Genomic DNA, 27186 nt, shown 5'->3' on the forward strand with positions numbered 1-27186 from the left:
AATTATTGACGCAGAACTGCGACGATCGCAATGCTCGTGTGATGGAAGGCGAGTATTCGAAATTGATTCCACTGTAAATCAGCCGTGTATGATAATCCATGCATGCTAATTTTTCCGTGTTGTCAAACTCCTCGCTGACATGAAAGTTTTGAGTGGAGCGCCATCTCAGTTGCCGTCCTCGTCATTTAACCGGGAAATAAAATTGTGTTCGTCCCGTAATGGGCTTTTTAGAAATCGATATATAATAAATTTCCATGTTTAGATTTTTCTATAATTTCGTATCTTCCCATGAAAAGAATTTTCCTAATCATGTGTTTAGAAATGGTATAAACTAGACAAATGAAATATGGGTATTGCACCAAATTTTTATTTCCGTTTCAAACTTCGAACGAAGTCGGTTTGCGCGGAAACTGTTTTTGCCTGCGAATACAACGCAAACTTAAGTTAAATGAGTTATGGTTTTATGAAAAGTGCATATTTGTATCATAATCGGTATTAAATCTGCCTAAGGGTTGATTGTCGCCGGGGTTATTTGTGTATATTCAAATGCAAATCTGAAACACAACTAGCTACGTTAATGAAATTCGGCATTAATGATTTTTGTATAGTTACATGATCCTAAGATATTTAGAAAAAAAAAAGCTCAACTTTTTGCTGATTTTTAAATAATTAAATATCCTTAATTTTGAAAAGCTATTTCATAGTGACCATCTACTGTCTAGAATTCGATAGCTATAGACCCAACGATCCGTTCTATAGAAAGTTTTGAACGATTATCCCATCATTCATGTCACATCACCCAATTTATCTATAGTAATCCAGATTTGAAATATTGTTAAAAAATAATTATCAATCGACGTATCACAAAAAGGTATAATGTATGTGTAGCAACATTACATGGATGAGTTTTATATCGCTATAAACTATTTGCAGTAAATATCAATTATTGCATCCAAAATATTAAATTTCTTTTCAAGAATTTAACGTTTTAACATAAATGTATTTGAATTCAATACTTATGTTTCGTGGTTTGTAGTTGCTTATGTTGCATCATTTATAAAAATTTGTGGATTATGAAAATTGCATTTCTGGGATATCAAAGATTTTTCTTAGAAAACGGTACGTTGTGCTTCAAATAGTATAACATTTATCTGATTGTGTTATATTTCATTTCCAACACGAATGTTAATCGCAGTGGATAAAATTTCTACATTACTTCCGTGAGATTGAGTTTATTGATAAAGACACTTTTTTTCCAGCCAAAATAAACGAAAAACTGCTGCCTTTATTATTCTTTACATTTATTATTTATTATGCTGTTAAATTTTAATTGCTCTGCAAAGAAATACAATTCTGAAATTAAATTCAAGTGAATTTTTATAATTTATTTATTAAACAAATTGAAAACTTTGCATTTAATTATTATATTATTAATTAAAAGAACACTATATTAAACTCTAAGATTTTAATTGGACAAGTAATTAATTTTCTTTCGAATGCTTATATAAGAAAACGAATTGTTCAGTTCCATAAAAAAATGAAACTCCAAGAATTCTGTTTAAAATGTTTTTTTCTGGAAGCTAATTATAGTACGATTTATTTCAACTCATTATAAGAAAATGTACTTATATTCTACGAAATAAATGTGATCTCAAATTAAAATAAAGCAAACAACGAATTAATGAAAGTAACGATTCTTTTAGCGCGTTCGGAAAAATGTGCTACTAGAAAAGCAAATATATCACGGATGAAATGTATCGTTTACAACCTTGAGTTGTTGCCAACACAATATGTGCTGAATTAAACCATTTACGTCAAGATGACGTCACATTTTAATCAACGAATAAATATGAGGAGTTATATTAGGAAATAAAAAATAATTTTAAATTAGCTACAAACATTCTAATAGCATCATATTTTATGTAACGTTCGTTCTTAAACGAATGGAAAAGAATTCTAGTCTAGCTGTTCTTAGATTTGTAAATTAAAAATCTTTTTCTATGTAGGATAAATAATTATTTAAGTTGACAATTTTAACGTCTTCTATTCTTTCTTCTAATGGTTATTCACGAATATAAGTGACATATTTATGATTCTCACAATATAGTGTTTACAGTTTTGCAGTCAGTTGTATTTTATTGCTTGCGTTTGTATTTAAATAATCGTTTGCATTAATATGTGAAAATTCTGCTAGTTTTTAACAGAAAATGTCCAGTTTGAGAATTCTTCAAACCGTAGTACTATGTTATTTTGTTGAGGTAGATGACTTTATTCTATTGCCAGACGATTATTTTTATTTTCGCAAACGATGTGATAAAAAGGGTCATCTACCGAACGATCGTTTGGGAAGATAAGGTACGATATGTTCACCTACACTCACGTAAGTTTGGATTGTGAAATTGTTTTGTAATGAATCGTGAGATTGGCATTGTAGTTTTTCTAAACCGAAAAGTAAGAATATAAACTAAATAATAATAAAGAAAAACCGACAGAGTTACGACTTCGGTGCAAGAAGTTGTCACGTCGTCTGTCTTCATGTAAGTAACTGCTGAAAATCTGAAGATTAATTCTTTTGTTTCGACGAAGATTTCTGGGTTTAAATCGTAACCGTAAAACAAAAAAAATATCGTCTGCTGTAAATTATTGCTGTTTTTTTGAATGGCATCGAGTGAGCATTGTTTTAGAATTTTTATTGATGCCGAATTTTTTACTATAAATAGTGAGTAATATATATTCTTTAAAGAATCGGTGGCAACATGAAAGATTTTATTAAAAATGTTTAGGAAACTATTAAAGAGAATCGTGTTTTCTGTCATTTTTTTTCATCTTTTTTTTGTAACTTTCAATACATTTTTTTTTAATTTGCTATGTAAAAATAATGGGAAAATTGTTACATTTTGCAATAATGGGAAGGAATTGAAGGCACCTAATTTTTATCTTGTGAGGGTATAAGAAATTCTTAAATAATTTGTAAGAAAAAAAAAAAAAATTGTGCACTGAAAGACCGGAAAATTATTTTTTCGCCATTTCTTGCAAAATAATAATAGTAAATAAATAACGCGATAATTTTGTGCACTTAAAGATCTGAAAAAAAAATTATTTTCGCCAATTTCCCTCAAAATAATAATACGAAATTACAAAGAATTTAATATTTTATAGCATGTAATCAGTCTGCTGCACATTTTCGTAACATATTATGGTGAAAACCAATTGTTTCATTTATTTTTTTTCTTCCCACAACATTTTTTTTAAATTCTTGTCAGCTCAATACAAATAATAAATTAAGTAATAGAGGATTTAAATGTATTCTTGGTATATTTTTTATTGTCCAAAGATTGTGGGAATTAAACTTTGACATTAAGAGTTATAATTTGATAAAAGTTAAACGATGATGTGGCTTTTTCATAGACGTTATAAGTATTTACAGTATTTTGAAAAAAAAAAAAAAAAACGATAATTTTAAAGATAAAAAATAAAATTAAATCTAAAGAGAACCTTTTTCTTTTCTCGACGTTATAATCTTTCTTTCCATTTTTTTTTCTTTTAGTTTTTTTGTATTAAAATAAATACTTCCTTTTCCCAAAGGGGGGGGGGGAACCCAAATCATGGCATTTCCGATGAGTTGATTTGCTGACATAAGTTTCTTTAAATTGAGATTCTCGTGTTTTATGACTTGTACTCAAATGAAGCGATTTCAGCTGAGCTCTAGAATTGCAAGCTACATTATAATACGCGTCATTACGCCTCGATTACGTTAAAATATATTATCAAGCAGGTTTTTTCCTTTTGTGCAATCTTGATTTCGCGTGGTTCGTATGCCCGATTAGAATTCGATCATCAGGATTACGATTTCAAAAAAATTCGTAGAAAGTTGTTTACGATTATTGTGTGCATTTTGACTGGAAACAAAGGCTTGAATTCGTGAGCGAATGCTTTCTGCATTTTAATGTAAATAAAAAATAAAAAAAAAATAGGGGAAATATGTATGTTCCTTTTGCTCATTTATTGCATTAACTCAGAACTTATATTGTTGAATATCAGTTATTTGATGTTCCTTGTTTTTCCAAATCGAATTACTACCATAACTTCTACACATATTTTTTGAAATGTAGTTAAAATCAAATTATCTGGATTAAACGGTACCATAATTGTTCCAGATTCTCGAATAATTGATGAAAAAGATTGTTTTCGGTGGTAAAAGCAACAATGAATTTTGCTTATACTTTTTGTAGTCAAATTAATAACATTATATTGTTTATATATTTAGAATGTATTATAAATATATATAATATACTTTCATTAATGCTGTAATTTATGTCTAGTATCTAATGAGAGATTTCAACTATTTCTGTAATGTTTTGCCTTGTTGATTTATTTAAGAATTGTCACTGACTCCACACTTGGAATGTCGGCTTTTATGTCGCCCTTGTTATCTGACTACAGTTCAGAATGGCGAATTCCGACATAAGTCATTTATACTGCTTCAAATTCATTTACGCATACCAATGTCAATTTCAAAGTTAACTATCCGCTTTCAGCAATCAAGTATTTGATCATGTTAATAATATGAATTGAACCATATCAACCAAATTTTATAAACGATATAACAAAATAAAGCGCTATTTTAAATTATATTTGTACAATAAAGGAACGGTGTTTTGAATGATTAGCTATGTTTGCAAATTATAAAATGAGTCATTTGTTGAGCTTGGGGAGGGGGGGGGGGATCAGTGAAGCTTTATTTCGCGATATCTCAAGAAAATGAAGGGATATGGGGAGGGAGTAAGGCATTGGCATATCTAGGGACCCAAAGCATTCATATGAAATAAAAAAAAATTAGGGGAGTCGTTGCAGTGATTGCAGTTGGGAAACTCTGTTTACGGTATCCCCCCCCCATAGAAAAAGTATAATAAAGTAGTGATTATTGTGATTTCTCTCAGTGCCAGAGGGTTGTGAGAGAAGGAGATCGTTGTTGGCATATATGGTAGCTCATAATTTGCGGACAGAATAAGAAATTAGCGAAATTGGACAGATAATTGGAGCTGGGGAAGGGAATTGGTTCATTGTTTTGCGCGGATTATGTTAACTATATTTATTCCATCAATAATATCAAAATACCATATTTGCATAACTCTCTAGCATCAAAAATGATTAAAATCTGTTACGTATGCAGCAAATTGTGCGCTGACCAGTTTTCAATCGTCTGCCATTAAAGCTTTGCACCATCAAATCTGGGAGGGAGGATGACGAGGGGGGGGGTAGTAGAATCGGCGAATTTGATACGGATGCGTTGAATCGATCTGGTACGTCAATGCCACTAAGGTAAACAATCCTACAGTATAGAACGACCCCTCCAGTCATGAAGGGAACAGTTCGGTAAATTAATACACATACCAAATTGTCAGCAGAATATATTCGGGCGACCGAATAGGGATGTAGTTTCACACGTCCCCTGCCTTGCGTGTATCGTTTCTAGTTGTAACTAACGGGCCATGGTTAGTTGGAGATCATTCCTGAAATTATCGTTAGCTTACATAATAAATGTATTAATATTGCAATAAACTTTTTATTGCCTTCTCGTGTATCCAAATATTATAATCATCAAAGTTTGATTTTTCGTCATGTTTAATATCTCACCGAACCCAAAAGGTTTTTGGAATTAAAACTGAAGTAAATAAAATTTATTGACAGACAACGGTATCTATACCGATTTTATTTTCTGCCATGGAAACCATGAGTTCATGGATGAAAATTTGCCACGTAAATAAGCAGGTTCTCGCCTCACATGTTGATATATATGGATATATCGGATCTGGACTTCCATTCCGATGACTGAAAGTATATTCCATGGAATGTGTTGAATCTTTGCCGGTTTTATCCGTTAAAACTCAACTCTAAATTCTGCGCATGCTATGGCTTCAACGGTCGTTCAGATTACTGGGAATACCAAGGCAAGGTGGGAATAATTCAATTTCAACTATTGTGGTTTTACTTTTTGCTGCTATTGAAGGACTATCCAGCTATAGGCAAAAATTAGGAACCTAATTGTTTGATTAGGTAGGAAGAGATTTTTACACCGTGAAAGAAATTTAAGCGCAAACCACGCTCACATACGCCAAACGATTTAACCGATATTGAATTTGAATATGTGTCGAATTTTTGATACACCCTGTGATTTTACTTATAGAATCCACAGGGGCTTGGAAGATTCAAAATTGCGATGTAACGATCTGGTGGCGTGTTTTATCACAGATGCACGTGTATGACCATGATGCTTTCCTTGTTCAAAAAAAAAAAAAAAAAAATCATCGAGATTTACTTATTGTATAGTTTTGTTGATTCTGAAGTATTTTGTATTTGTAAATGGAATGCAAGGTAGTTCTGCATTGCTGCAATTTCTCTATTGTTTATCCGCTGATTGACAATCTACTGCGTTAGTTCGAAATACTATAGGTCTGATACCTGATATCAATATAATTAAAATTTATCGCATATATGAGTCTTTGCCTTGTTTAATTTATCAGCAGTGATCAAACACTGAAATATTAATTTGGTATCGAAGTTTCCAAGTAGTTGCCGGATTTGAAATCGACTCGGCGTTTCAAAATACCGACGCCGCTTTTCACAAAATAGTTCGTAAATATTTTCCAAAATAGGTTGCTAATCTGATGAATCTAAGCCAGTTCAACCTTTTGAACCATCTATAAAATATTTCACCACCTTACTATTTGAACCTGCGTAATTCTGAAAGTTCAAAATTTTTCAGTGAAGAACCCATCTCGGTATACCAAAGTCAAATCTCGTTTTCAATTTTGTACCGTTTGAGAGAGTTTATCACTTTTTTTTTCACATAAATTCTTTGTTCTGATATTAATTAATTCTCGCTATATAATAGGTTAACGACACCAACTCGCCATTTACATAATTTTCTTCTCAATAATTTTTAGGGGATGATCTCCTGCTAGTATCTATCTATTTTGTAATCTCAAATTCGAAACTTCACTTCACCTAAGATACTGCATATATGTGTGTATATAATTGAATACCTGATCGCATACAATGTACACGTGCCCTCGATAAATTTAACGTTTCGGATATGTTCCCCTTGTTAATTTGATGGAGGTGGGGGAGGGGCTTTTTGCCTGGGCCTGCTTCAACTGCCCGTAGTTCAGAATTGTCAAATTCGTGTCTAAACAGCCCTATGAGCGGTGGTTTGGCCTTGAATTCCCTGTTTATCGACGAATAAAGCATCATCTCACTGGTGTGGTGCGGAAGTGTGGTGCAGAGTGTCAGCTTAAGTGTCATCTTTTATCTGACCGCTGTTAAAAACTACAAAGTCCGTCTCAAAATAGTTTTCGTACATTCTAAATAGTACGTTTAGCTAAACTAAACTGGTTATTACTGTTTCAAACAAGTAGTATACAAAGTATTGTAATCGTCAAAAAAAAAAAAAAATCGAACTTCGAGTTTTTAACGAATTATCCCATTTCAGACCTCCCCTGAGTTCGAAAAACATTTTTTTTTTTTTTAATTATGGCTGTCTGTCTGTGAATACATTAACTGAAATGCTCACAGTTACTGAATACTTTGAGCTTGACGAATGAAATTTAGTGTGTGATATTTCTAGATTCCTGTGAAATTTTTAACGAACCCTATTTAGAGACAGCCTCTTTTGTTCGGCTGTTAGAATATAAGTTAAAACAATAGCAATAAATGAAATGAAATGAAGCTAGATGAAAAGAACTTAGAGCACAGATTTAGCATCTAAATTATAGAATTGTATTGAATTTGCAACCAAATCCGTCAGGGGGGGGAGGGTCGACCGTCTGTTCTATATTTTCCAATACACGCAAATGTGATAACTGAAAAACGCATTCGTTTTAATCGTCCATTAAAAAGCATCCAAAATACATATTCACTTTTCTGGTACTTGTGTATTTCAGCGATTAATCGCCAAAAAATCGCCAACGATCGATCTCTTATGGATCTCTTTCGTAGCAATTATTTAGCAATGGCTTGCGCTTAGTATTGAAATACTCTTTTTCTTTACTATATTATGAAAGACACAACTACTGTTTGTGGGACCTCTGGAAATAAATATCCGAGTGCTGATGCCAATCGCAGCCATGCCCAAAGTTCACGATTTTTTGCCATAGTGGGGGGGGGGGGTGACGTACGGATTTTGTTGTATGCTAGAAAGTTTCGGGGAAACTACTCGCACCAGTTTATTTAGTGTACTATATTGTATGGTGATGGTTATATTTTATTTATTACTTTTCAATATTTTTTTACATACATCGATGTAAATTAATGTCGTTACAGATATATGTTATAGGTGTCAGATTGTCGAAATATATTTTATATGGTGATCATTTGTTATTTTCAATATACTAACTTAATATATTATATTATAAATTTATGGTTGATTTTCATTATTTAACACAAACCTCATTCGTGTCTTTTAGTATAGCATGCGTGGCATTTTTATTTTTTATGTAGCGAATTTTTCTCGTTCCTCGTCTCTGAACAATTAGTAATAATTGACATTTTATTAATTTTGCTAAATGAAATCTTACTTGTTTTAAATAATTTGCAACTGATGGATTTTTTAACCCCTTACTCGTCATGGCCGAGGATAGATTATCGTATTTTATAACTAATAAAAATGTAGTAAATCGGATGCAGAGATATTGTACTGATACAAAAATTGCGTTGAATCAATATGCATTCAAAGGTACCACGGACTTTTTATTGAACCAGTATATTAACCCATTCCAAAACAGATAATGCAGTCTATTATAAACAGTAGAGAAAACAAAATGGAAAAGAAGTTAAAATTCAATTCTTTTCATGTTATGATTTTTTTTTTCACTATGCTCGGTGTTTTCAGTTTAACCCTTTATTTACTGAATTAGGTTGCCATCCATTTTTCAACTTCATTTTTGCACTAGTAGTTAAGTTTTCTTGCAGAATAATCCCAGGGAACACAAGAAAAATATTTTAATTAATATAAATATCTTAATTTAATTATTAATTAAATATTTTTAATTCCTACTTTTAGCTTATATTAACTTCTTGCTATTTGGGTTACCTTCCCCGTGTTCTTTAGAATACCATCAGCAAAAATTGTCATATTACGAAGATGTAAGCCTGATTTAAATGGTACTTTTAAGTACCGTCAGTAAATAAAGAGTTAAACTATACATTCCTTTACCAAAAATAGATTTCCTATTAATCAGCTTCCTATAGCTGTTGAGTCGTTGATTAAAAGAGGATCTGTAAAGATTGTTATTAAGGTAGTTGCCAAGTAATAAAACTTATTTTTTTTAAAAAAAAATTGCGTACTTTTGGTTATTAGAAGAAAGAGTCTCCAATCAATTTCATTACTTTCACTTAGTCTCGCCCCTCTACAATATTATAATAACTTCATTATGAGGTAAACGAAAATAACAGAGGAGTTTCAGGAACGGTTATTTATTTTCTAACTTACACATTTCACAAGACAAAACAAACACGAACACGCACGACACTCGCTTAGAATACTATCTAATAATGACCCCCCCAAGAAGGATCATGCGAAATATAGCTTGATGTTAAGAAGGTAATGACGTCTGTTCGTAATAAAGTGCAAATTTCTGTTAAATATAACTGTGTGCAAAACGTGAATGACACTATACAATAAGTTAATAAAAACATACATTTTCAAAGTTGCCATAATAGGAAAAAAATCGACTTAAAATAATGTTATTAACTTGTAAATTAAATTTAAAATATGTTGAAATGTAAGACTAAATAGATCATGTTTTTATTTTTTAATAAACTGATCAATTAAAGGGAGTTCTTATATCCAGTGGCGGAGCTAAGGTACGTAGCGCCCGGATCATGCCATTATTTTTTCGCCCCCTTGTGATATCTCTCTTTAGAAAGTTACATAAAATGCACTAGTGTGTTGTATCAATAATATGCCCATGAAGATGGCATTCGGGACATCTATATCATCCCCTTTGTCGCGACGCCACTGCTCATGCCGTTCATTGTTTGGGGTCGCAAAGGCGTAAACCCACCATTGCATTTCTTTGTCTGTAATAATAATTATCGTTTCTCTCATCCTCCCCTCTCCTTACTTGGCGCTTCAATGTATACAATCAGAATTGTGTATTGCATTTCTCCGCAAAGAAGGGGGGGGGGAGAACTATGCCAGACCGGGACAAAGAAAATGAAAAGATATCTATATAATGCTGGGAACGATTTTCATTTTTTTTTTTTTTTTAAAGATGGTTATCCATTTTCTTAAACACTCCCGCACTATCTAAATATATCAACAAACCACTGCTTTGACCTTGAGATAAATACCCCCAAATGGTACCTTTTAGATTAGTTAAAGACAGAAATGACGTAAACACGTGACAGATGGAAAAAGCCAGACATAACTTCCTGTTCCTATCCCCTGCCGAGACAGGTTGGGTTGTTTTTTTGCCTGCGCGTCTACGCGAGTAATTTGTCTTAAAATTTATAAAAATAAAATTAAACGAATTTTGAGGCAAAGAAGCAAAAATTGTTCCATTGGGAACTTTCATTTTTATTTATTTGTTTTTTGAGGGTGAAAATTCCACCCTTTTGCTTTTGTGTTCGAATTCCCTTTTAACAATAGCGCAAGCGGTTCTCTTTGGGAAGACCTTGCCCGTTAGACCGGTTTATGTTGATTTGGATTTAATAATAAGAGAAATGCTTATTGTTCCTGACGAGTTTTTATGCTTTTTTTTCTTTCTTTCTAAAATCGAGCCTCTTTTGCTGGTTTTAAGGCTAAATTTTCTGTTTTTCGTTGGGGGAGGGGGGGGGGAGTTCCTATTCACACACATCTGCACATGGAAAGCTGCTGCGGATTCGAAGCTAATTACTTTTTGTCCTTTTCCATTTTGTTGCTTTTGTTTATTGAGAGGAATAAATAACTTACGATTATTATCGTTTGGCATTTTTTTTTTTTTTTGTGAATTTTTAAGATTAAAGATGGCAATGTTATGGATGACTGGTATTGATGTATGATGTTATCAATTTTTTTTCTGACTTGTGTATTTAGGGCAAAATTTTAACTAATAGATTTTTTTTTTTTTACTTGAATTGACAGCAATAAATTCTGTGCTTGTGGTTTTAAATAAATTTAAATTCAATGGATTTCAATTCTTATGAATGGCTATCGGATAATAAGAGGGGGTGGTCAGGACAATCGCTATATTATATACCAAAGGTTTTTTTTATTTTTTCTATCTTCTTTAAATAACAGAGAAGGATAATGTTAACTTTTTTTATTTCGAAGCTTAACTGAAGTACAATAAACTCTCGATTATCTGTTCGTGGATTATCCCCTTTGTCCACGTTGGTATGGTATGGAAATTGGAATAGAGGGATATCGGACCTGGTACAAAGCAGGATTATTTTAACCCTTTAAAGGGCCATTTTTTTCTAGTCATATTATGTTAAAATATTTTTAGGCTTGAAATTAGAATTAGAAAAGGGTTTCATTTAGCTTATTAGATAAATTTAATTTGATTAATTAATTTGGTTAATTAATAATTAAGTGACAAACCAAGACGCATCATTTTGTCTGAGATAACGAACTGAAACATCTAAGTTTCTATCTTTCTAAAAAAAATGTGTCAGAACTTATGCCAACCTAAATAATTTCATACAAAGATTGATAAATTTGGTGGGAAGCATACTTCCCACGGCCTTAAAAAGGGTTAAACCATTTAAGGTTTTTTAAAGCAGTACAAATTTCGATGCTTTTTCTTCAAAGCGAAATATTTTCCATTAATTTTAAATTTATGAGTAGTTTTAAGTAACAAATTTGGACAAATTGAAATTATGAAACGTTTAAATGCTTATTTTACTAAAAAATTTATTTTAAGGTATTAAATATAAAAAAGGATCTGCCGAAATTTAAAAGTAATTTTAAACGGGATAATAAAAAAAACAACAACTTTGTTTTAACGCTATTTTAAAAAAAAATTAAATTAGAGGAGTGGATAAGAGGAGGAAATTATTAAATAAAATAAAAAAATTAAAAGTGCCACATATTTTTAGAATTGTAAAATAGTATAATATAACATTTCCAAATGATAAGTAGGAGTGTTACTAAAATAGTGTTTCAAAATTGATTTAATACTTCGCTTTAATTTGAATAAGCTCGATTTTATGGCATTTATAATTAAATTAAAACACTTAAGTTACTAACGCAAAAAAATTATCGAGACCTGGACCCTGAAAATTATGGGTCCCATACACAATTGCCTCCTTCCTATTTAATGATGCGACTTTTATTAAATGTCGACCCCGTCATCTGACCGCAACTCAAAATGCCTGGCTCCACCAAGAAGGAGTCCTCCTTCAGAATGGAGATTTTAAGCTAAATTAAACCCAGTTTGCCATGTTTAAAGTCCAAAAAGTAAGCATAACTAGTCATTATTCGCATTATTGTTAACGTAGTTGGTGATGTGATGAAGATGTCGTGTCCACGTTACCACGGAAAGGGGGCGCAGTAGCTTCTGAGGGTAAAGACCCCTAATCACCCTAGGGCAGAAGTCTGACTTCTAGCTCATATGAAGATGAAACTCACACATTCGCTTGCACAACCCCTTTTTACAGGGGGGCACGTTCACACATCTCACAGATAGAACACTTGTAGAACATTGTACTTGGTAAATCAATCAACAGCAAATTCTCCATTCGAATTTTTTGTATGTATCTTCACTATAGCGCTTTTGTATTTAGCTTCGTCATGATATAAAGAAAATCAAAAATTTGAAATTTTACTTTCCTGTTGCCAAAATGGTTTTTTCAAAAAATTATAGATCTACAATTGTTTCTGCAACTTTTGCTTCATGATCAAATACAAAATCCCCCCTTTCTTTCTTTCCCCATACTAGTTTATTATATTTTTATGTTATTGTATTCGCGAACGCAGAAATAGACCCCAACTACCGACTTGACATTGGATTTGCACAAAATTTTGTTGTCTAACCTGTCCTATTTTTTGGGCCCAGAAACAAGTGGCAGGCTTAATTCCACGTCAGCGGATGTGGTCTTCTCTATTCGCTAATAGAAGTGCTTTTTATTTCCAGAATTCCATTCATGAGAATATTGTACTTCTTAATTTAGTAAAATGGCGGAATGAACATTTTGGATGCCATTTTTTTTAAGGCCGATTGAAGCACACTTTGACGCAAAAGTGCAATTTCAGCAAGAAAATTGCGTATCAAAATTAATTTATTTCTTTAAGTGGTCGCATTTTTTAGTTATCGTGTTTGCATGCATGCAAAAGTACAGACAGACAACTGGTCAATACTATGACTTATTTCATTTAGAATCTTAAGAACCCTATGCTCTAAATTTTATTTACATAGCTCTTCGTTTTTTTTAGCTAGAATGTTCTCTTGAATATGAACAGCTAGACAGACAAGACTTCCCCTGACTAGATTTCATTTAGAATTTGACAGAAATCTGTTATTGGGGTGTAAAATCCAAATATCGAATTTCATCCGTTTAGTTTAAAGCGTTTTTGAGTTATCTTGTTTATTGGCAGACAGACAGACATGTGGTTTTCGAAATTGGGGGAATTCTGAAACCTGGGAAATCGTCAAAATCTCGTTCGAATATCGTTGAAATGATTTCAATACTTCCTCTATGTACGCATAAGAGAAAGTAAAAATGCTTTATATTATGGTTTTAGACTTTTTCACTAATATGTCATAAACTATATTATTTTTAGCATTGAAATTAATTGGAATTGAACTAGTCCACGGCAAAATAATTCACTATCGAATAACTTTCTAAAGAAGTTTCAAAGTATAGTTATTTATAAGCAACGTTATATTGTTATACGAATTGTAATATTTCCTAGCTACAAACGTTAAAAAATGATTATCGAGTGTATTTCTAAAAAGATTTCGAAGTATATTTATTTATATGCAACGTTATGTTATAATATGGATTGCAATATTTCTATCCAGTCACTTTCTATCAAGGTTTCAAAGTAGTTATTTATATGCAATGTTAAAAAAGTTTCACGAATTGCAATATTTCCTTCCATACAAAGCTTAGAAAATGACTCTCGAAAGTCTTTGAAACTTGTTTAGGCTTCAGAGTGTATTTATTTATATGCAGCAATATGTTATCTTACGAATCGCTATATTCCCTATCATACAAAGCTTAGAAAATGACTATCCTAAGTCTTTGAAACCTCTTTAGGTTTCAGACTATATTTATTTATATGCAACGATATATTGCTATACGAATTGCAATATTTTCTTCCATACAAAGCTTAGAAAGTAACTCCGGAGTGTCTTTCTAAAGAGGTTTCGAAATATAATTATTTATAGGCAACGCTGTAATATAATACAGATTGCTATAGTTTACCGTATACGAAGCTTAAAAAGAAGAGATAAGAACTTCTATTATATTTTCTGGTGGACAGACTTCACCTGTTTGGATTGCATAGCATTAATTCAACAAAATATCTAAAAATAAAACCACAAACACCACGTAGACGGTGCAGAACTTCACACAATCCATTTACTATAAAATTAGGCATGAATTCTTGAAATTCTTGTCATAGAAGCGTAAGAAATAAAGTCCTAGAAAATTCTTGGGTCATATGGACGTTAAAATAGCGCTCGACTATCCAAGGAATGCGGAGGATGTATTATTCATATAAAGTTTTACATGTTATGAGGAAAAATGTCGTAGGTTTATGGATTAGATGTATTGCAATCTTCCTTTTTCTAGCCAACATGCTAGAAGTTCCGTGACATAAAATATTAGTAGTTACGGTGGCAGTTACTTTGACACATTCTAGGAATTTTTTTGAAAAAAATTATTGCTTTTTTTTTTGTTGTTGTTGATGTAGCATGTTATACATTCTTTCACTTTCTGAATAAAATGCAGCTATTTTTTTCATAATTGTTTTTATATCGGCTGATAAAAAAAACATGTACCATTTATGGTACGAATTATTGAATTTTTACCAGTTTTGGTACACATGGTATGTATATAAAATTTTCTCAAATAGCAGGGATTTTTTAAATGATTTGTAATGTTTATATATTTTTAAATAAAATGTACTTCATAATTGGCGAATTTGCATTGCGGAAGTCTTGTTTACTATTTTATTTAAAAAAACACACGATTGTTCGTTTAAAAAAAATAAAAGCAAATAAGAACATTGTGAAAATTTTCAACTAAAAAAAACAACCGAATCATACTTAGCTTTTATTTGTCATACTTAAAAAAAAAAAAAAAAAAAGCAGCTAATTTAACGAAATGAAATTAAACTTCTGGTTTTCATATGTTTCATGTGATAAAAACCACAACCTATTGTGTAAAATCATCCCGGAAAATGAGGTAAGAACGCGTACGTTTTATATATGTGGAATAAAAACATCCTGTCCCAAGTTCAACATCCTGCCTCCAACTTAGCATTTTACGCTGCTTGTAGTTAACCTTTGTGTCAACAGATGGCGCTGTTACCTTTTTCTCGAGGAAGGCGGGAATAATTTGGTTCATCACTGGAATTCCTTCTTTTATATTATTTTACTGAAATGAATAGGGAAACGATTATTATTTGTTTTTTTATTTTATTAAAGCGTGTTTATTCTATTCTGCATTTAATTTGTTAATTTTTTATTTAATTAGTTCTTTTGGAATCGTGCATTAATTCGCTTGTCATCTAGTCACTATAAAATTCCCCTTTTTGTTCAGAATCGAAAATTTTTGCTATGGAAAACTGCTATTGGGTAAAAGTATTAAATATTATTTAATTTAAAATTTATTTTCAATTCATTATTAAAATTATAGATGTGAACCTGTGGATCACTGCAATAAAACAGACGATTTTATTTTTTATTTTTTTCAGCTGTGTTTTCCAGCTGAAGAGTTTTTTCGTTTTTCTTCAAAACAATCCATTATTTCTTGGAGCTTAGAAAAATGATTATTTCACATTTTTTAGAATTCATATATATAAATACAAATAAACAATTGAAACTGACTTTAATATTTAATTTTAATAAAATCGGAATCCAATCGTATTTTCTTATTGTGTAGTTGGGGGGGGAAAAAACGAAGCGATTGTTTTCGAAATTCAGATTACTTAATCGTTTCCTAGTAATTTAAATAATTTTCATCTTTTCTGCTAGAATAGTTGTTTTCCAATTCAATTCGAATTAACATAAATTATAATATGCATTATTCTAAATATAAAAACTTGGAAATGCAGGAAATTCTTTTAGAACATGAAGTTTAATGTCCCTTACTAGAACTTGGAATAAAAAAGAACGACGAATTCGTTCCATCGTCGGCCATGCAAGTGATGGATACGCATTCGGGGAATGATTAATACGATGCAATTTAGGTTCGTTGTTCCCTTTGCCTTTTACGCAATTGCTTGTCTAGTCACACTCGTATATGATGTGCCTGCATGCTTTGTGCGTGTCATTAACAAAACTAACTCTTTTTGGAAATTCTTTCTGTCAACAATGAACTGTAACAAGCTTTGATAACATAAATGTTTAATTATATAATTTAAAAGTTTAAAATAAGAACGCTTCAGTTAAGTTTCAACTTAATGCAGCTTGTGATAATTTCATTAAATGTTATTTACTATTTATTAAATGTTTCAGAAGTAGATGCTATTGTTTACACCAAACTTTCCATGACGGATATATTTAGTGACTTACTTCATGGCGCAAAATTATATCACCATGGTTCTTCATTTAGGGATCGGAGTTATGAATTAGATACCTCATTTTAGTTAGGACCCTCCTCTCCTTCTAAATTCGTTGAGATAATTTTACTAAATTACGGCGGGCGCCCGAAATGTCTAGATATCGCCGCGACATTGTTGCTTCTTTCATTAAATATTACTGGCGACTTAAATATAATTGAGCCGATGTGGTTTGTTCGTTAGATACACTTGCTGATATGCGTTTAGGGGATTAAGAGATTTTCTATAATTCTAAAAAGATGTCTGAGCATACATTTGTTTAGTATCTATTCGCTAAGTAAGTTCCACTTTTGTATATAAATCCCTTATTGCCGTTTTGTTATATTAAAAAAAAAAAAAAAAAAAAAAACGGGGCTTCTAATTCTGAACTGGTTTGGTTATATTAACGTCCCGTTTGAAGCAACACTAGGGCTATTTTGGGACGGACCTCGTAATTTTGAACCTCGGTCAGATGACGAGGACGACACTGAGCTGGCAGCCCCCTCTCCACACCACACCTGCGGGAGGACGTTTGGTCAGGACGGATTTAACGTGCAACAGACCCCCTTACACGACGGTTCTTCGGTGGAATTGGTTCTCGAACTTGGAACCCTCCGGTTCCGAAGCCGAGACCTTACCACCAGGCCACCGCGGCTCAATTCTGAACTGGAATGATGAGGACTAAGAGAAATTATGATGCAAAAAATTAGTCTTGACCAGAGCACCACTTAATTGTTAAACGTTGTCTCATTATTGTAAATGAAAGTTCGGCCAATTTTGTTCATTGGCTAAATTGTCGTCCTTGTAAGCAATGTCAGTTTTTCGCGTAGACGCTGGAGGGGCTCACTCCGTATCTTGAGAAGGTTCCGAAATCTATTCATAGTGTAGTGCTAAATCCACAGCGGATTTAGCACTACACTATGAATAGAGAGTGGAGACTTAAAACCTTTTTTCATCTGTAGCATAATATTTTCCATCTTCGCTAACCAAATTAACGAATTCTTTTTCAAAGTTGTGAATAATTTGTGTCTGTTTAACAAAGATATGTAAATTACTTAAAGATAACTGTTTTTAACTTTGAGCTTGAAGGGTGGAATTTAGTATATACCGTCTTTACGCCAAATTTATTTATAGATTTCTATCAAATTTGAGCTAAATGCATTCTTAGGAAATCTGTCTGTCCAGCTATTCCAATATTGGTTAACACGATAACTACAAAACGAGGGGAGCTAGATGGATAATTTACCCAAATTCTTTTTAATCCCTTTACAATGCATTTTTTTCTGTCATTAATTGATATGCAGTTAGGGGATTGATTTTAAATTATGAATTCATAGGACATCTGGCACATTTAGATTAAAAATCGAACATAATTTGTAGATTTAAAATAATTAAAAAAACCCATAGAACTAATCCCCCAGCACCTGCCACTGCTCCGATTTCGCTAATTTTAGTTTCATGCGAAAGCTCACGGTTTCTACTGCTTCATCAACGTTTGCTTGTCTATGTTTGGGAGAAGTTTTAAAAATACTACTTTACTGTGCTTTCCCTATGGCAGAAAATCATGACAGAACCCCTCAACTACAACCACTAGGCCTATTTCGAAATTATTTTTCTTTTTATTTCAAATGAAAGCTTTTGATCCCCCCCCCCGGAGATATATCATCAGTGGTTACTTCCTCACACCATCTTCCGCCCTGAAATTCTGGGAGATATCGGGGGGGGGGGCTTTAGCAAAATTCCACGACCATAATAAAGACATTGCTAGTCAGTCGTAACGTTCTATGGCTGTTGTGCAAATTTAATAGAAAATAGATTTCTTTTTGTATAAAATAAGGCATTGTTCATCACGGTTGACTGACTTAATTAAACTAATACTATTGTATAATAGTTGTTGAACTTCTAGTTGCCATAGGCAATTTGTAAGTTCTTAACTTTAGTTTACAAATTTAGCGATAATTTAACGCACGAACAAATTAAGTAATTAATAGTACATTTATTTTACTTTTAAAACTCTATTTAAAGTGAAATGTTTATCGCCTTTTTAAGGTAAATGGTTTTAAATTTCTTTATTATTAATTAATTTAGCGTTACTAACGCTAAACTTTATTTCAGAATGTTAAACAATTTTAGGGATATAAATTCTGAACTTCTTCGTAACATTTAAAATAGAATCATATGTAACACACTTTCCTTGTTTTTAATGGGTCGTTTGCATGCAAATCGCCTATTATGAATTGCTCTATTGAATTTTCATTTTATTTATCTTTTGTATAAAATTAAATACTAAGCTAAAAATGTGATTAAATAATTAGCGGGAATAGTCTCCCGAAAACTTTCTCGCATGATCTCTAATGAACTTGTCAAGCCAGAGAACATCTTGCATGGCATTACCGTGCAATAGTTATGCAATATTAAATTTTAGCGCCAATTTAGCATTTTTACTGAATGTAACGTGCCATACTTGGCGATTAATCCCTTTCATGCGATTAATAGTGTATGAAAATCAAAACAAAACGCAAAATTGCACGTAATCGCAAAATCCTGTACCAAATGATATATTTAAGTCATTGCGCTTTCTAACTATCGCGTTTACATTTCTTTCAAAGTACAGACCGACGGACAGTCAACCATTTCTTAGTTTTTGTCCAAAATTTGACAGGTATCTACATTATGAATGTTATAAATATGTGTACCGAATCTAGTATATCTGGCTTTCTTTTTTTTGTAGTTATCTTATATTCGCACAAACGGACTTCCTCTGAACGGATTTTATTCAAAATATGATAGAAATCTGAAAATTTTATGTAAAGACCGTATACCAAATTTCAACCGTCTAGCTCAAAGCGTTTTTGAGTTATCTTTGTCGCAGAGAAACAGGCATTTTTTCAAAAATGTGCTTTTCGAAGTCAGGGAACATACCTAAAACATGGAAGATATGTCAAAATCTCGAGTTCGAATTTTTTGGCAATTACTCTTATTTTCTCTATACTACGTATACAAAAAAAGTATTTAAAAAAAGCACATTTTTTTTTCTTTACAGACGCATAAAAGTTACTTCGTATGCATTTTCTTTAATAAAAATAAAGTAAAAAAAAAAAACATTTAACCGGATCACTTTGAGAAAAACATATCAACAAATATTCACCTTTGACCATATGATTTGAAAATATATTGAAGAGAAAAATCTGCTTTCACCACTAATGTTTGAAAAATATTTTATTGGTCGCGTCGCCAAACGATATTATATAATTGCTAATATCTACAGTTTAACTACGTACATATCTTCACTTTTGCATAGCTATACATTTATTAATGAAATAAAATGCATTTATTTAAATATAAAGACAGTAAAGTAAAAACAACCTTTAATCTATTTTAGATTCTTATGTGATAAACCGAGTATTGGGCGAGAGGCACTGACTCAGACCTGTTTTGCAGATACTGGATTCATCTATTTGGTAACGTATTCTGGTTTATAATTGCTTCTACGAATACTAATCAGCTTGCATTAACTCTAACTGCAATTGACCTTTATCAGGACTAAGCATTTTCTAAGAAATAATCTCAAATCAAAGAGTAGGCAAAAAAAAAAAAAAAAAGATATCGTAAAATAAACCGTTTTGCTATCGCCAATTCATCAAATATCTGACAATGTATTGAATACTTACAGTCAAATACTGATTTTTTTCCCGAGATCTTTGAATGTTGTGTTAAAATTTTGCCAAAATGTCTTCTAAAATTCTAGTTACTTGTCGATTGAAACGGCAACCAAAAAGTGCCGAGAAAAAATTGCGCCAATTTGACGATTTTAATCGATTAATAATAATTTGGCGAAATTTTTTCTTGGCGCTTTTTGGTCTCCGTTAAAACTGAATTGTACCAAATTCTGATTTATTTTGACTTTAATTAAACCAAAACTAAAAATTTTTAACAAATTATTTTTTATTTCTTATTTATTTATTTATTTTTGGTTAAATGCTTATAATATAAATAAGATATAAACTGGCTTATTTAACTTATTGATAATAAACTGGCAATTTTTAACGCCATTAACTAACTCGAAACATTTACTGTTGTACACTGTATTCAATCAAAAAAACGTTAAAGGAAGATCTTATCTTTTCTAAAATTAATCATTAATTTATTAAAAATTTCCGTTATTTTATTTCGAAATTTTATTGCGCTGTGTAGAAAGTGTTGGATGCTGTGTGTTCATTAAAATTATTTATTTTCTCTGGCTGTCTTCATTTTTAAACGCAGTTTTTCTTGATTCAAATTTGTATTGTAATCCTGATAGTGTTGAATTAGCCCAAGTGCTACTACTATGTATTAACTAAAACATATATGGCTTTGGCATAGGTGAAATTTTTTCATGTGATTAAAGAATATTTCCGCCAAGTAAACATTTTCATCATATTAGCTTTTTAAATGTTGGCGATTTTATTTTTAGGTCTTTCCATTTTTTTCAAAAATTTTTTATTATTCCAACTTTCCCACTTCACTTCTTGGGTTAAAACATAGCCTTATCTCGCTGCAGGCATTTCCCGAGATAGAAAGGGCCACGGTGGCCTGGTGGTAAGGTTCCCGATTCGGAATCGGAGGGTTTCATTTTCGAGACCTGATTCCACCGAAGAACCGTCGTGTAAGCGAGTCTGGTGCACGTTAAAACCGTCCGTGCCAAACGTCCTCCCAGTGGTGTGGTGTGGTGTGGCGTGGCGTGAAGGTTGTACCAGTTCAGGTGTCGTCCTCGTCATCGGACCGTGGTTCAAAATTAGGAGGTCCGTTCCGAAATAGTCCTAGTGTTGCTTTAAAAGGGGACATTAATGTAACTGAATTCTCGAGATCGAAATAACTTTTTTTTTTGGTGTACAAAATACTTTAGTTTTAATAACTCGAAAGTAATCTTCTTAATTAGAGTTCCGCACCACCTTTTTTTTTTTTTTTTTTTATAGAAAAGAGTGACTTTTAAAACTTTATTTAACGCTTTCATTCTGCGATGACATGATTGAAGTCTTTTATTGTTCTTATTTATTTATTTTTTTCAAATATTTTTTTTTTTGTGTGTGTGTGTGTGTGTGTGTGTGTGTGTGTGTATCACTTTCCTAACGAAATCTTGTTTACAACTTTCTTTTCTCGGAGTAAAGCGAAAAATTAACGATAACAAAAATGTATTTTTCCGATTAGAAATATTTAGCGGTAGGTAAAAGAGAGTGCCGGGAAACGGTAGATGCCGTTAAATTACCCCCGCTTACAATCTAAAAATGGCTTCCAAAAGAAAAGAATTTCCCTCCAGAGAAGCACGCTGCGTGAAATTGACTTCGAAGAAACCTTTCTTTCAAACATATTTCATTACTTTTTTTCCCTGACCTTCTTCTCTCTATTTTTCTCCCCCTTTCCACTTTTCCCCACTTCTAGGCAGCTGCTCGACTTGCCACCGCTCGTTCAGAAACTTCTGTTTCGCATATCGTTTGGTGGTTCTACGAATCGTCTTCCGCCATGTTGGTGCTGCCAAATTTTCGCTATGTGGGCTTAAAATTTTTTGAAAAAGATCAAGCTTATTCATTTTTGTTTATTTTATTCTTTTTTCGTTTTTTTCTTTTCCAACATTTTTGTTCTATTCTACTTCGTTGAATTTTAAACTGCTTTTAGATCCAGTATGCTCCTAAAGTGACGGATGGTAGAAGTTCATTTTTATGCATATGACCTACGTTGGAAAACGCCGCTCTGTAGCGGGATTTTGAAATTGAAAGATCCCTTTTGTAATTGAAGACGATGAAAAGTTTTTCCAAGATCCATGAAATTTCTTGGAAACTTTCTATTTTTAAGTCTGAAAGGTGTGTTGTGTGTAAATTTAAACCGTGATTCTGTGTATACTAGTTTATTTTCAGACTCTTGCTTCGAAATTGCTCATTAATTTATTTTGCTGTTCCCGCCTTCAGTGTTTCTTCAAAAACACTTCGAACTCTAAAATTTGACTTAGTGAGCAAACTTGTTATTTATCGTATCCAAAATTCACTCCAGCGAGTGAATTTTTCTGTAACCAAACTATAAAACATGTAGTTTTTGGAAATAGTTTTGATTTTAAAAATATATAGCTTAAACTTATGTGCTGTATATATATTATTTTTTTTTCGCACCCATTAATTTCATCTGCTCCAAAAATTATTGGGAAAAGCTAAATATTTCATGTAAGCTAACAAGAAATGCAATCCTTCTTGGTATTTTTAACCCTGAGTTAAAAATGTCTGTCTTTTAATTCTTTACTGGGACGTGGAGTCAATTTCCTGTTTAAGATTGCTTTTATTTTAATGCATTTTTTGAACGCGGAAAATAATTAGAAATTAGTATTTTATTTATTAAATTGTTTATATATAAACTTTTATAGATTTTTTTAAAGAAAAGATTTTATTATTATTAGCCGATGAATTTCAAATTGCAATATGAAATGGTTCATGAACTACTTATTATATTTGGTAAATGTCATATATTTGATATTCATCTTCGACTTCATTATTCTTTTAATAATGTGTTAAATTTTACGAAAGACCCTTGAAAGTGCTAAAATTTTTCTCGCAGTCCAATTGGATTCATACGTGTGGTCAGTTTGACTCTCAAGGATTGAAAAATTACTTTCAAAATTAAAGATGGCAACCACAACTGCCTCAAGATCTGCACATACTTTAGCTTGAAAGAAATTTTCCCACCGCTTTCTGTGATCTCATTTGGACTCGAAATAAGTTGCCATGACTTTTTTTTTCCTAGTCACCATGACTTTTTTTTCCTAGTTTCCCTAGTCAACATGGCTTTTTCTCTCCCTAAGCAAGCACAACTACCTCAATATCTTCGAATATCTTAACTCGGAGGAGGAACTTTTCCCACTGTTTTCTGTGATCTCATTTGGACTTGAGATAAGTCACCATGACTCTATTTCCTTTCCTTGGTTAAGAAAACACTACGGCTAAAGATGAATATCTTACCCTGATATCTTGCTCTTTTGTGCGTGGCTAACCACAGTATCATATTGTTTCTTCTTTGCAAATTTGGTTTTCCTTCTTTCTGTTACCATGTTTTAAAATCGCATTCAATCATCCGTATGAAGAACGAGACAATAAAGGTGGCGAAATTATAAAGTCTTAAATTCTAGTCTTTTAAGTTAATGAGAGATTTAACTGCCAGCTTGACCTTGATTGAGATACCGGTTTGCTACTCCATCAATTCTTTCTTTTGATACCCTATTTGTTGGTAAAGGAGTTTCGCTTGTGATTGCATTACACAATTATTATGATAATCGTGTTAACGATCTGCGCCTTCAGGAAAAAGATTACCTTGAAGCAAATAACGTTTGGCAAGCCGTTGAAGAGGGGGGAGGGGAGAGGAAAAGAATAAATAAAAAGTGAAGAACTGGAATAAAATTGAAGCTGCCCTGGCAATTTCGAGTAACCTATATGTCATTCCTTTGAACAAAGGCAGCATTGGGCAGTCCAAACTGTCAACTCGAAGATCTCGCAAACGCCAAGGTCACTGGAAATGAACGTTGGGCGTAGAAATGCAGGAAAGAGAAGTGTTATTTCTGACAGTTCAGAGCCTGCTTTGGATTACCTGAGCAAGTGTGCTAGAATAGTCTGAAGAGTTTAAAAAAGAAGACATTTCAAACAAGTTCAGGTCTATTGTCAACGTTGAAAAGCGAAGACCTGCTGTCTGAAGCAGAAGACTCGACTCTTCCTTTGAATTGTGGGAAATTCCTTTGTTTTAACGCTGGTTACGTTCAAAATCCAGTTTCTTTAATTAGGTTTGAAAGGGATGGTGGATTTTTTTTTTTTTTCTTTTACTGTTAGCGTGAACGAACAGGTATTTCTAGAGCTAAAAGCACTGCCAAGGACTCTCAGAACTTGGAAACTTTCCTAGTTCCTATTAATTTTTCTCCTTCCCTCAATATACTGTTTATAGCAACAAACGGTAAAATTCGCGGTATGTTAAATATAATAGGGCTTGCATAATATGTGCTAATGTTTTTTTCTTACCGGATGTAATCAAAGGGTTAATCTATACTTGTTGGGAATTACTAAATGCAGTTTTATTATTTTTTGTGCCCTTTCTGATTTGTGGCATATTATGAACCACTTTTTCCTATGATGAAACAAATTTAGAACCCGAATCCGAGTAGTTTTTGATTTTTGGCAATAAGTTTTTTTAACCCTTAAGTCGTTGGGGGTTTTTTAACTTAGCTTTTTATTTGCAACTTTTCTGCTAGAGGTCAAATACTTTGGTAACGAAACTTATATGACCGCTTTGTATATAAATAGGTATTCTTTTGAAATCTCTTTTTAAAAAAAAGTACTCGATAGTATGTTATTTTAACGTGGTTTGAAGAGATTCCAATTCATTTCAATGTTTTAAATAATATTCGTGTATATTTGATAGTGCATACTATAAGAGGAAGCACTTTTAACGAACTCAAGTTTAATTTAATATCAAAACATTCGAAACTGACAGAAATTATAAAACAAGATTAAAATGTGCGCATTTTTGTGTAAATTTTCTAAAAACTTAAGGGAGCATTACTCTAGAAAAATATTTCAATTTCGATCGTTCTCGATCTTAAAATTATCTAGAATAGCGTATTATCATTGATAGTAAAGCTAAGTTTGTTTCGTGATGAAAACTAGGGGAAAAAATGTTTTAGTTACTCAAAAGGAACTAGAAATGCGTTTTTATAACCTCATTATTTCTTAACAAAGTAGATACTTAAAACTTTAAATCATTCGACAGTGAATTAATATAGTTTAAACCTAACCACTTTATTGCATAATAAAATGATTATGATTTTTTTCTTTTAAAAAAAAAGTAGGATTATGCCTATAATAATATAAACCTGTTTCTTAAACTATGCTAAAAATATATTATACCATATTTTAGGAGTACATTTATTACGTAGTCAATGTACGTAATTTATCTTATTTTTAACCGAATAATTATTTCTATATTGCATTGTTTTGCTGCGATTTTTCACTAAGCATACGAAAGAAATTTTACTAAACTAGAATGCGAAATTGTATGTTTTAATTAAGATGTAATACAAATCATAATTAGACAGTAATTAAGATTAGATTAATTAGACTTTAATTAAGATTGATTTTAATTAAAATTAATTAAATTGACTTTAATGAAATTAATTAAAATTAGACTTTAATTAAGATTGATACAAATCATAATTAGACAGTAATTTTCAAAAACTGTCAGTGCGAGACGATGACTGTTGTATATAACATATGCGTAACCATCTTGTTCAATCCTTGATATATTTAAGGGAGCATAAAATAGAGAGGGGAAGTAAAAATTAACTACACTGATTCCCCCTTAATTTTAAATTAAAAAAAAATGTTCAAAAAGAATCGTGTGTGAATCAAATGTTTGCCAGTGTTTTTATATATATATATATATATATATATATATATTTATAACTATGAATACCCGCACAGCGTTGCCCATGGCATAACATCCAAGTAGACAAATTAGCTTTTAAGTCTAGCCTCCACCTGATAGGACATGGGCATGTCACGCAACATCAACAAACATAAAAAATATATTTAAAAATCATCAAAAATAACTACAAAGCAATTTTGTATAGCACACATTCAGAAATATTTTGCCTTTTAAAAATGTTAAAATATTATATGTTCATAGACAAACACCAATCATTAAAAATATACAATAGAAAAGCTGTTTTAAAAATATGCAAATAAGTCGTTGTATCCACTGTTCCACACTTGCTTATCAACTCTGTATAACCTGATATGAAAATAAAATTCAGTTTGCTTCATAATATTTCTTTGTAAACTATATGGGGTGTTTTTCTTCCTGATGCCAAGACAAAAAGATTTTTGTTTGGATGTAACTCTAGAAAGTGCTACATAAAGTTGTCCATGAGAAACATTCTTTGCTTAAGTCAATTCCAGCAGTGTGAAACGTTTGTTCTTTAGCTTTATTAGGAAAATAATTAAAATCGCGATTATAAAACTCCTTTTTCTTATTTTGATATGATTTTAATATACTAAAACCTCCCCCAATAAATGCCCTACAAAATGGTGGAAACATCTCCAATATCAGCATTTCTCGAGTTTTTCTCTTTCAAACATACAGACGCGTTCAGGAGATGTGTATAAAGTTATTGAGTTATTCGTTATACCATTGGGAATGACTGAAGCTGTCTTGCAAAATTATAAGGCATTTAGCACCCCCCCTCCCTCATTTCAGCTATTAATAGATATTTTCATTGAAAAAAAAAGTGGTTAAATTGCTTGTTTCAATTCTGATAGGCAGTCAAATTATTCTAATTTAGAGTGTTCAAATTCATAAAGATAGCCCTTGAAATACAGTAATAGGTATTCATTGTCAAAGGCGTAAAAGAAAGAGAAATTATCATTGTATGT

At 31.9% G+C, this 27186-nt stretch overlaps 1 protein-coding gene across 2 annotated transcripts in view; it reads left to right on the forward strand.

Annotated features, from left to right (window-relative positions):
- The window catches only part of LOC129956912 (uncharacterized), a 143062-nt gene that overhangs the window by 8785 nt on the left and 107091 nt on the right, over positions 1-27186 (forward strand). Inside the window, exon 2 of one of the 2 annotated variants that reach the window (XM_056068939.1) lies at positions 20136-20214. The exons of the other annotated variant lie outside the window; for it this stretch is intronic. Within the exon in view, the coding sequence (XP_055924914.1) occupies positions 20136-20214 (79 nt within the window). The remainder of the gene's footprint in view (positions 1-20135; positions 20215-27186) is intronic. 2 annotated transcript variants of the gene reach the window in all.

The sequence above is a fragment of the Argiope bruennichi genome, chromosome 11, assembly GCF_947563725.1.
Source record: "Argiope bruennichi chromosome 11, qqArgBrue1.1, whole genome shotgun sequence".
NCBI classification, from domain to species: Eukaryota; Metazoa; Arthropoda; class Arachnida; order Araneae; family Araneidae; genus Argiope; species Argiope bruennichi.